The 12,184-nt window shown below is 35.2% G+C and overlaps 2 protein-coding genes across 2 annotated transcripts; one reads left to right on the top strand and one right to left on the bottom strand.

Annotated features, from left to right (window-relative positions):
- The first annotated feature begins 1,279 nt into the window (after positions 1–1,279).
- On the top strand, positions 1,280–2,325 carry LOC145584381 (uncharacterized). The gene is made up of 2 exons (XM_081641236.1): positions 1,280–1,870; positions 2,062–2,325. The coding sequence occupies exons 1-2, from the start codon at positions 1,280–1,282 to the stop codon at positions 2,323–2,325; spliced, it is 855 nt and encodes a 284-aa protein (XP_081497362.1).
- A 4,641-nt stretch (positions 2,326–6,966) lies between these two features.
- Positions 6,967–11,615, bottom strand: LOC145585500 (transcription factor bHLH110-like). The gene is made up of 7 exons (XM_081642203.1): positions 11,196–11,615; positions 9,858–10,563; positions 8,780–8,914; positions 8,376–8,441; positions 7,667–7,732; positions 7,516–7,578; positions 6,967–7,396 (listed from the first exon to the last, which is right to left on the bottom strand). Exons 1-7 carry the CDS (start codon positions 11,363–11,365, stop codon positions 7,214–7,216), a joined length of 1,389 nt encoding a protein of 462 aa, XP_081498329.1. The 5' UTR covers positions 11,366–11,615; the 3' UTR covers positions 6,967–7,213.
- Between the last annotated feature and the right edge of the window lie 569 nt (positions 11,616–12,184).

Raw genomic sequence — 12,184 nt, 5'->3', positions numbered from 1 at the left:
CACCCTTGGGGGTGGAGCCGTATCCTGGAAATCTTGTAAGCAATCTTGTACTGCTATGTCTACTATGGAATCTGAGTTTATTGTTCTTGAATTGGCAGGTCATGAGGTAGAATGGTTGAGGAACATGATTGCAGATATTCCACTGTGGGGGAAGCCAGCTCCTTCAGTTGCACTTTATTGTGATTCGCAAGCTGCAATTGCCGTTGCACACAACCATGCCTATAATGGGAAGAAGAGACACATCCGTCTGAGGCATAAAGCCGTCAGAAATTTGTTGTCTGAAGGGGTGATATCACTGGACTATGTTAAGTCTGAAAAGAACATTGCGGATCCGTTAACTAAAGGCCTATGTAAAAAACTAGTTTTGGAAACATCGGAAGAGATGGGGCTAAAGCCCGTTGCATGAATTGTGAAATAGTGAACTCCTACTCACCATGAGTTCAAAGGGGAACATTATATAATAATTCGGAAGCACATTTTTTATTTTATTTGTCCATCTCTAGATGTTTGTTGTGCTTAGATACAAATGAGAAGGAGGTTGAGCATATGACTCTTAATGAACCCATATCCATATTTTTGGAGGTGTGTTGTAGCTCACACTTGATGGAGTTCACCTACTTAGGTGTGGAAGTGTGGCCGCTTCCTATGAGTATTTCGTGGGCTTATACTCTAGAGCACCTATGAGCATCCAGGCTAGACGTATGGCCAGTATAATGCGTCATCTTTATTCGCGGAATTTCATAATATTATACATGTTCAATTGTGTGACTCAAAGTGACGGGTCCCTAACTCCCTATTGAGTTCAAGACGAAAGTCACTTGGTAGATGAGGGATCATAGCTTGATGTCCACTATGTGTTAATTCAAGTCGCAAGACATTGACACTTATGCAATTGTTTTGTTTTGCCCAGAATTCATCTTTTCCTTCCTTTCTTTTTCATATCTTCGAACCTATGGGGGATTGTTGGAAGTTCTTGATATAAAATAAGAGAGTTGGGGAAAAACAAGAGAGAGGGAAAAAACAAATGAAAGGGGAAAATCCCACATTGGTTCACGCATCAAGAGATAAGTAATTTCTGTTTTATTGCTTAGTAGTATAACAATGGTGACATTCATGCTCCCTTACGAGACAGCAACACTCATGAAAGCGCTCCAGAGAGTGTTTCTCGATATGATGCCTAGCGTTCCTTTGAACGTGTATGATACCTATCCAATTTTTCCGATGTTTAATATGGTCTCTGAAAATTTTGGTATGGAACGTGCAAGGAGTTGGAAATAAGATGTCAGTAATTAGGGAGTTAATCCGAATTAATGACCCCTCAATTCTAGTGTTGGTTGAAACTCAGACAAGTGGTATTCAAGCGCAAGCAATTTGTGATAAAATTGGTTTCTCTAGTCAGTGGAGGGTAGAAGCTCAGGGCTTTAGTGGAGGGATATGGATGTTTTGGCGGAAAGAAAAAATTGAGGTTAAGGTGTTTGGTGAACACTCTCAACATCTCACATTAGAGGTAAAGAAAGTTGGAGAAGACCCGTGGCTTTTTTATGCTATTTACGCAAGCCCTGATAGTACTATTAGAAGAGATTTGTGGACTGAACTGGAGAGAATTAAAAATTCTTTTTCTGGTCTATGGATGTTGGCAGGTGATTTTAATGAAACGATGATGATGGAGGAAAGAAATGGTACTGGTGGATCGGAGATGCAGAGAAGATGTAGGGAGTTTATCAATTGGGTTGAAAATAACGCTTTGATTGATCTTGGTTGTTCAGGCCCAGCTCATACATGGTTTAGAGGACTCACCCCAGATACCTTTAAATCTGCAAGATTGGATAGAGGGCAAATGATGTTTGGCGCTTGCGTTTTGATGAAGTGGGTGTGCGTAATCTTCCAAAAGCTATCTCTAATCATTGTCCGATACTCATTAGCACAGCGGGTTTTGCACCGATTCCTTCGATTTTGTTCCCTTTCAGATTCCAGGCAGCCCGGCTTAATCACCAGTTGTTCCATGAGTTTGTTCGAACTAATTAATTGGTCTTGCTCTCGACCACTGGTTCTTTTTTAAAGGAGTTTGCTGAAAAATTGAATTGGTGGAATAAGGAGAAATTTTATAATATTTTCAGAAGAAAATCAGAATTATGGGCGCGACTTGAGGAAATTCAATCGGAGTTATCGAAAGGCAGGCAGCGTCACCTTGTGAAGCTTGAAGCTCGTTTGAGAAGAGAAATGGAAGAGGTCTTAAATGACGAAGAGATGCTTTGGTTCCAAAAGACTAGAATGGAAGCAATTTGTGATGGTGACAGAAACACGAGATATTTCATCTATCAATAGTCATTCGAAGGAAGAGAAATCGGATCGATATGTTGAAGGATGTGAATGGTAATTGGGTGACAGAGAGTGAAGCCGTGTAAGAGCTTGTGCAAAATTATTGATGGAATTTATTCTAAGAAGAACACAAAGAAGATGCGCAAAGGGGTCAGTTGCTTTGGAATTATTTTCCAAAAATTAATGCTGACGAACTGGAAAAAATTTCGAGGCCATTTGGTGAGGGTGAAGTTTATATATATGCAGCCTTGAAGTCCATGAAGCCTTTCATCGAGGCCTCGGGCCCGAATGGATTTCAACCTTTGTTCTATAAACGATTTTGGGATGTAGTTAATCCGAGTGTGGTGAAGTTGGTGCGTGATGTGTTAGAAGGCAGGGATTTCCCCCAAGGTTTGAATGATGCGTTCCTTGTTCTTATACCAAAGACTGATGTTCCTGAGAAAGCCAATCAATTTCTTCCAATTGGCTTGTGTAATATCTTGTACAAGTTGGTTATGAAGGTTGTTGTGAACCGATTGAAGCCTATCCTTCCGACTTTAATCTCACCGACACAATGTTCATTTGTGCCTAAGAGAAAAATTACGGACAATGTGATAATTGTTTAAGAAATGCTCCACACGATGAGACATAAGCAGGGAAGAGTTGGTTATATGGCGGTCAAAATTGACTTCAAAAAGGCTTATGACCGCCTTAGGTGGAGCTCCATCTTCCCCAAAATATGGTAGAGATTGTCATGCAATGCATTAACTCAGCTAAGTTGCAAATCCTATGGAATGGGGAACCTCTCCAAGCTTTTAGTCCGACAAAAGGGATTAGACAAGGAGATCCCCTTTCTCCGTATATTTATGTTATTTGCATGGAGTGGCTTACGCACCTTATTGATAGGGAGGTGTGTTTGGGTAGTTGGAAACCCGTGAAAGCAAGCTGGAATGGCCCTTCAATATCGAACTTGGCTTTCGCGGATGATTTTATTTTATTTTGTGAGGCTTCAATTGATCAAGCAAGGTTATGCAAAAGTGTTTGAATTTATTTTGTGATGTATCGGGGAGTAAAGTCAGCATTGAGAAATCAAGGTTTACTTCTCGAACAATACAAATTTTGATGTAAGGGACGAGATTTGTGAATGTCTTGGTATGGAAGCAACGGAAGATTTTGGGAAATATTTGGGGGTTCCTACAATTAATGGAAGAACTCCCAAGAGAGAGTATCAATTTCTTGTTGAGAAGATTAATGGAAAGCTAGCTGGATGGAAAAGCAAAACTTTATCATTGGCAGGCCGAGCTACTTTGGTTCAGTCGACCTTGTCTTCAATCCCCTTGTACACTATGCAGTCCACGAAGTTGCCTAGGACTACTTGTGATGAGTTGGATAGGAAGTCTAGGAGTTTTTTATTGAGTAAATAAGATGGAAGAAGGAAAGTTCATCTTATTGCTTGGGAGCGCATCAATAAACCGAAAGATAGAGGGGGCTTAGGTATTTGTTCTATGCGTGATGCTAATCGTGCCTTTTTGGCAAAGTTGGGGTGGAGGATGCTGGCAGAACCATCAGCTTTGTGGTTTCGGGTCTTAAGAACCAAGTATTGTGATAATCGTTGCGATTTTGATATGTTCAAGGAAAAACCATGTGCGTCGAATGCTTGGAAAGGCATCATGTCTAGTGTTGATATTGTGAGAAAATGAGTTAATATGGCGGTGGGAAATGGGACTAAGACTTTCTTTTGGCATCACCGTTGGGATACTAAAGAGCCTTTGTTGCATTATGTGAGTGAGGAGCCTCCTTTAGAGATGCAAGATATGACGGTGAAGGAGTTATGGGATGCGAATTTAGGCTGGAAATTCGAAGAGTTCGCTGACTTTCTCCTAGCCTCGGTTTTGAGTGTAATAGCTTCACATGAGTTAATTGATGATGATGATGCAGTTGATGAGGTTTATTGGAATGGTGCTCCTCATGGTGGGTTCTCAATTCGATCAGCCATAGAGATCATGAAGAATGAAGATGCTGCTGCACTTGATAATGTTTGTGGCTGGAAACTATTATGGAAAGTTCGAGTTCCTTAAAGAATTCAATTTTTCCTTTGGCTAGCTATCCAAGATCTATTGATGACGAATGGTAACCATTTTGTTAGAACCTTGACAGATGATCCTAGGTGTCTTGTGTGTGGAGAAGTGGAAGAGCATAAAGAGCACATCTTACGGCTATGCCTAGCAACAAGGATAGTGTGGCAAAATTTGGGAGTGGATATGAGCAAAATTATCAATTATACACCATTTAAAGATTGGCTATTGGCAAATGTTGACGAAGAAGATAATGATTTAGGCAGTGAGTGACCAAGAGCCTTTGCTATTACGTGTTGGTGGCTATGGAGATGGAGGAATGAAAGAAGCTTCAACCGTGAACCAAGTATTCCGATTGATCAAGCGACATTCATTTTCAATCAAATTGGTGTGGTGAAGCAGGCTATGGATAGAGAAAACGTAAATCATGGTAGAGGCAGTAAAGAGAGGAAAGAAGTGTTGGTGAGATGGATTTTACCTAATGTTGGGTGGGTAAGGTTAAACACCGATGGTGCAGCAAAAGGTTATCCTGGACAAGCAGGAGTTGGAGGACTGATTAGAGGGTGCAATGGTGAGTTGTTCGAGATGTTTGCTGCAAAGTGTGGAGTTTGTTCTTGTACTAAGGCTGAGCTTCTTGCGATTATGAGAAGGTTATCCATAGCTTGGAATGGTGGACACCGTAAGATCATGCTAACGGTTGATTCGGAGGCTGTGATTCGTTTGCTTGAAGGTGATACTCCTTCGAGCTCTCCACATATTCATCTTATAAGAAAATGCAAAGCTCTCATTCATGGAAGAGATTGAGAGGTTGCTATAAGTCATTGCTATAGAGAGGCGAATCGTGCTGCAGATTGGCTTGAAAACTATGGAGTGACTTTGGACCAGAACATGGTCCTCCTAGAGGCGGTCCCGAAGGACCTTCGTGCCGTTTTATTAGAGCACTTGAGCGGTGTGGCTTAGGCGAAGAAGGTGCCATCTAATGGGCTGAGTTGATGTCACTGGCGTCGAAGGGTCTTGGGAGCTTTAGCTTTAGTTTAATTTTTTGTTTTGTGCTTCTGTTTTTGTTCTGTGTGCTTTGTGTTTTTGTTTCTAGTTTTCTTTTAGCTTTTCTTTGTTTTGGGGTCTGACCCCTCTCGTTCACCAAAAAAAAAGTATTTTAAAAAAAAAAAAAAGTAATTTTCTAAGCCCATTGGGGTGACCCATACTTTTTAGCATTATGTAATTTGGCCCAGGCCAATATCCTACTCCTTATTTTAATAAATATAATAGTTGTACAATTCCATTATTACGTAGTATAACATGTGCAATTTTTTTTTAATACTTGTAAGTTGTAACATACAACCGTATTGGTAAAAATAATTTAAATATCAAGGCAAATCTATCAACCATGTTTTAACTCACAAATAAATCACAATATATCGATATTCATCAAAAGGAGTACGTAAATGTTAAAGTTAATGTGTTGCATTATAAAGAATGAGAGAAGTATCCGCTTTCCGCACAATTGAACAAATAAGCCTCTCCACGGAAATGTTCGTTGTACATGAGGGACTGGCAACATGAGGCCGGCGTCCTAATGGAAAACACTGTGAAATTACTTACTAGATAGTAGAGATTGATCGACGGGGCAGGATATGAGCCTTGACAATAGACCTAATCTTGCGACGGTTAATGAATTCGTAAGTGAATTGCTATTTGCCACAATAGGATTAGTCAAGCTATGGTATTAAATGACCTCCATGCCCCTTTTAATTTTGAAAATTACATACTCATCCAACCATCACTAACTTTGACCCACTACACTAAACTTGACCCTCCAAGCCGCCATGGCTCCACCTTCACCATCAACTCCACCACATGTACCGCCACTAACCCTAACCATCCACCACGACGGGCCCACTTTGACAACTAGCTTAACCACCAAGATTGTAGATTCACGATGATTGACCACCGACATTGTACTTTCCGACCACTAAAATGAGTCAACTCGATCCGCGTTTATATCCGAGGCATTTGGTGGGGACAACGAATCTTCAACGTCGTCAAGTCAGGTATGTGTCGAACCTTTTTTTTTAATTTTCCGATGTACTCGGTCGCATGTAATATGCGACCATGGTGTAGTCGCGTATTACATGCGACTATGCCATGGTACAGTTGCGTATTACATGCGACTATACCATGGTATAATCGCGTATTACAGGTGATCCGCCGAATTAGCCGGCGATTTCCATGCGTTTTTCGACAAATGAACCTACTCCCCACACCGTGATTCCATTGTCGTCCATCTACTGTTTTTTCCGGTAGAATTTGTGCGATAGTTGGCTGATTCCGGCGGCTTTGCTTGGGTGGCTAATTTTGGATTAGGTGTTTTCCGACGAAATTGGTGGTGCAGGTCGGAGGTTGTGTGCCTATGGTGTTTAGGGTTTATGGTGGTGGAGGGGGCATGGGTGGTGAGAAAATTGGATGTGGCCAAATATTAAATTTATAAGGGTAAAAAGGTCATTTAATACCGCAACATAAGTAATTCTATTGTGACATTTAGTAACCCCCATTCATAAAATTATACGAGTATTCAATGAGTATCTAGCCTCCCTTGAATAATTGAACAATAATAATAATAATAATAAAAATATGTACTTTACATTGAGTGAAAGATTTGACATAGTAACACATTAATTATATATTATGCCTTAGAAAAATGGATCAAACGTGGTCTATCTCGATATTATGAATTCTTTCAAGATGACCAAGTTTGCTCCATTAATCATTCAAATAACATATAAATAATTACTACATACTCGTATATATTTTCAATTTATGCATTTTTTTTTTACTTGTAATTAGAAGCCAGGGGAATTAAAATTAGGAGATGGCCATATACCACCATTAATGGTAGCATCACTTGCTAAATTAATATAGGACATGCATGATTGAGGCACAAGACATAATCCTCGGCTTCTTAAGTCGTCTGTTAATATTGATTCATGACATTCATCACTCTCACAATATTCATCGTCTTTAACCTGCAAGAATAACATTAATTCATCGTGAAATCTCAATTTATACGTATATTTTGTATGTCCTATGAATTATATACGTAGTTACATAGTCATGCAATAAATAAAACATACATAGATCTTACCCTTTGAGTAATATTGGAGCTTTTGTTGTTAGATGATGACTTCATGTATGGAACACTTAGTGTCTGCATTAATAACAATATTTTACGTATTTAGACCTTGTTTTTTTCACCTTAACAATTAAATTATACGTAGTATGTTTGTTGTTCATACCTCAACTTGGTTTTGGAGGAATTTGATGTATCCAATCGCCTCCATCAATACGGAAGCTGTATCTGTCTGCCAACAACACCCACGTACAAGTTTTCGTCAACACAATTTTGTCAATAAAATTTTACATTTCAAAGCTTCTTTGAACATTGTATTACGTAGTATTATATTATAAAGAAGTTTATTGCTAAATATCAACAAAATTTTAGCAGAAAATATTGCTAAATTTTAAAGAAGTTTATTGACGAAAATTATTATTATAAAGCTACTCCGTACTAGTTAAAATTGAAAGATATAAATAAAGCTAGTTAAATGTATTGAAAAAGCTAAGTTTTTTTGTAAATTACATGTAACTTTCAATGGATGTACATATACATAAAGATGATACAGATTTTTGATAAGCTAGGTAGCTTTAATTTTGATAAGGTTGTTGAGTAACTTTAATTTTCTTTTTAACTAGCTTTAATAATTTTGAAAAGTTACTTTGTCAAACACATTATCAAATCAATAATTAAGTTAATTAAATTCTCATTTTGACTATCAATCTTTCAAATAAGATAAAATGTCTTGCCAAATGTTACCTCCTCATCTACTTTATTCAAATATGTAGAAATACATTTTTGATTGGATATAAATGATTTTGATTGATTTATTTTAATTGCAATAATGCAACAATATAATCGATTCATAATGTTAAGTACGGAGTATATACCTTGCCAAAGGGTGCCACTAGTTGTTGAAGAGCCGCGATTCTATCTCCTAACTTCTCTTTCCTTACCTGATTAATACACAAGCATGTATGTTACACAAATACGTAGTTTAACACCGTACATAAAATACACCTTTCTAAGAAAATGACCTAGTGTAAATAATTCCGTGTTTTAAATTCAGTCAAAATACTAACATACATAGTTATTTTTGGAATTTGTGTAGTTAAGAGATCGAACATTTGAAGGCTCGTATCATGCATTAAGAATAACATAACAAAGTTCACGAATGTTTAACTGATGACTAAATTAAATTTAGAAAGTGACATATTATTTAGTAACCAAGAAAATCCAAAGTGCTAATTGAGAATATAATCAACATGCTTAAGCTAACCTTGCTATAACCTACCTTAAAAGGAGGGCAAGAAGCGCGTGGTTCGAACCGTGGTTTTTTAGATGGCAATTGATGAGTTGATTGTTGCTCCATAATGTAGTTCTTTGAATCAGCTGGGATGACTCCATTATTATTGTTAAAAGATGAAAGCTTTAACCAAAAGAACTTAATCAATATCAATAGACTACCCACAAAAAGAAATAAGAAAACCACATAAACTTTGCAAGAAAGGAAAAAAAAAGAAAAGAAAAAGTCATAAGGTTCTGAAAAGATAATTTTTTTTTATATCATTTCAATGTATAAAGCTGAAGGTATCATTCATACAAAAAAAAAAAAAAAAAAAAAAAAAAAAAAAGATAAATCAGCAGGACCATTCTTTTTCACTTTCAATAATCTAAATTATTCAACTTTAATATATATAAAGAACTGTAGCTTTTTCTATTTTATTACTCATACAAATTATCAGAGTAAATAATTATTGATTGATCTATCTCTTTAATTATATTCTTTTTACATATTGTCCTAAATGTATAATTAGTGTGTCATCATTATTAAAGTATACTTAGAACACTAATCCACGCTTGTCAAAGGTGAAGAATCATTGGTTTCAAAAAAAAAAAGGTGAAGAATCATTAATTTTTAAAGTTAAACATACATGCGTTTTGTTTGACATTTTGACAATGCAAATATCATAACTTATAGTATCATATATATATATATATATATATATATATATATATATATATATATATATATATATATATATATATATATACATACATATATATATATATATATATATATATATATATATATATATATATATATATATATATATACATATATATATATATATATATATATATATATATATATATATATATATATATACATATATTAGCTAAAAATAAAACAAAAATAACAAATAAGTTGTAGAATTATATAAATTCCCTTTGTCATTTTTTTTTTTTTGTTTTTCGCGGTATTGAGGAGAAAATTGTTACTAAAAATAGAAAGACCGAAGAAACAAATAAAGACAGAAGAAGTATATGCATATAAATCAATTAGTTATACATAGGAAAAAGATACTCACATTATTATTAGGAAAGTTGCAAAGTTTGAGATCATTGGACTGTTGCATATCATGATCAACGTTGAACCGAGGACTACCTTCAAACAGCTCTAGGAGATTATTACTTGAAGAGGAATGCTTGTTAAGAGTCTCTCCACTTAAAAATCGAGCAGTAGCGAATAGATCGAAACCATTTTGAGCATTATTAACCATCTGAGAATCAATTGTGCTCGAACTTGAAGATATTGGTGAAGACATATTGTTGTTGTTATTGTTACTCATGTTCGAAATATTTACACTAGGAAAAATCTGGCTGAAAGTGGTGCTAATCCCTTTATTAGTATTTTGAAGTTGTTGTATATTTGGTTGAAATGTTGAAGGCTGATTATGAAGATTTCTATTATTAGAAAGCATATGGTTTTTGAAAGTAGGAGATAATGTGTTCTTGAGAAGAAGCATTTCACTTGGTGATGAAGTTGAGGAGCTTAACATGTCACTAAATTTCGCGAAAGTAGGATTATCATGGCGATCTGAGGAGGTTGATGGTGATTGTTCTTCCTTAATTTTGTCGGCGATAAGTTGATGATGATGTTCTTGGTGAGGAGTAGATTGATTAATTGTAATATGATCATTAGGCCAATGAAAACCTACTTCTTGTATTAGGGAACTGTTAAGAGAAGTAGGAGCATCTTCACCACAAGTTGCATGGATATTGCCATTATTGTTCCTGCCAATTAAATTAACAAAAGTTTAAGCAAAACCTCTAGATATAATCACATAATTAATGAAAATGAATTTCTGTATAATTAAATTACAATTTATCCTTGAAATAAACTTGTGTTTTTGGTAAATTGTCTATGTATAGTTATGTGAAAATTACAAAATAGTAACTATTCTTGAAATAAACTTATGTTTTTGGTAAATTTTCTATGAATTATTGTGTGAAAATTACAGAATAGTAACTATTCTAAGTCTTTAAATTAGATCCATGCATAAAAAGATAGGAGATCAAAAAAGATCCAATAAGGAGGAAAGATCGAGTGCCAAAAAATGATGAAAGACAATTATAAAACCCTAGTTCTAGGAAAATGCATGTAAGATCTAAGCACAAACTAGCAAGAGAGGAACCCACTGCGCAAAGAGAGAATTCTCTTTCACTTCAGACGACTCAGCTTATCTCATATGTATGTACAAATTTCAAATCAAAAGATTAAAAGTTCACATCCCACCTACTTCTGTATATTATTTCATAGAAAAAAAAAAAATCAACAAAAAAATATCATTTTCTTTAGAAAAAAATGATATACATAAATTTATGCCAAAATAATTATAATATTAAAAAAAAAAAAATCAACTTACAAGAAGAAAGTGGGAGTTCTCCAAGCATGGTCATTTTCTGCAACACTAAAACATGGAGAAGGCAAAGAAGCTGGATTATTAGAAGAAGAATCTGCAATAAGTTGATGATCTTGAAGATGATGATTATGTTGCTGATGAAAATTTGAAGATTCCATGCTTATATCACACATTTAAGTAATAATATGTGCATAATATAATTAAGTAAAGATAAATATAATTATATGTATAAAAAAATTGGGCTTTAAAATCCCAAGATTAAGAGTGTATTAATTTAATCTCCTCCCCATAATTCTGAGCTCCCTCCAAACAACAAGAATAGTTTCAGGTGACAGCCACAAAAAACCCAAGTTTTTATGCATTATATTGCTTTTTCAAAAACTTTTTTCTCATTTCTATAATATCCTCTTTTGTGTTTTCAACACCTCTTAAAGTACCCTTGAAAAGAAAGAAAGCTTAGGAGGAATAACTCTCTCCCAGAGGGGCCATTTAGGAATTTTGACAATATTTGATTAGTGTAAAGGATATGTAGATTAACATTGATGTGGATGTTACCTTACTATGTTGGGAAAGTCTTTAGATTAAGGTTGTTAAGAAATCTATGTTCAAGACTAATATGTAAATGTATATATATGTCTTTGCTAAGTACATATGAAAAATATTGCCTCAAAAAAAAAAAAAAAAAAAAAAAAAAAAGTACATATGAAAATTTTATCGGACATTTGATAGGTGGTGATCGAAAATTTATTTGGGATCATGCAAGCTCAAAATTCCATTTGAGCAAGGTTCAACTTGTTTATGAGGTTGTAGTTTTCATGAAGAATTTGTAAATAGCTCATTATTAATTAAATGAGTCGAGTTATGAACGAATGAGATTTTCTTGTAACGAGTTGTACATGCTAGTTATATAAGAGTCTAAGGTTTTACTTGATGAATAGTTAAATTAACTTAACAACGGTGAATAGTCAATAACTTTATTAAACAAGGAAGCT

The sequence above is a fragment of the Chenopodium album genome, chromosome 16 (assembly GCF_948465745.1).
Source record: "Chenopodium album chromosome 16, dcCheAlbu1.1, whole genome shotgun sequence".
In the NCBI taxonomy this organism is placed as follows: Eukaryota; Viridiplantae; Streptophyta; class Magnoliopsida; order Caryophyllales; family Amaranthaceae; genus Chenopodium; species Chenopodium album.
The sequence above is the reverse complement of the archived record's forward strand: the minus strand, read 5'-3'. Positions and strand labels throughout refer to the sequence as shown.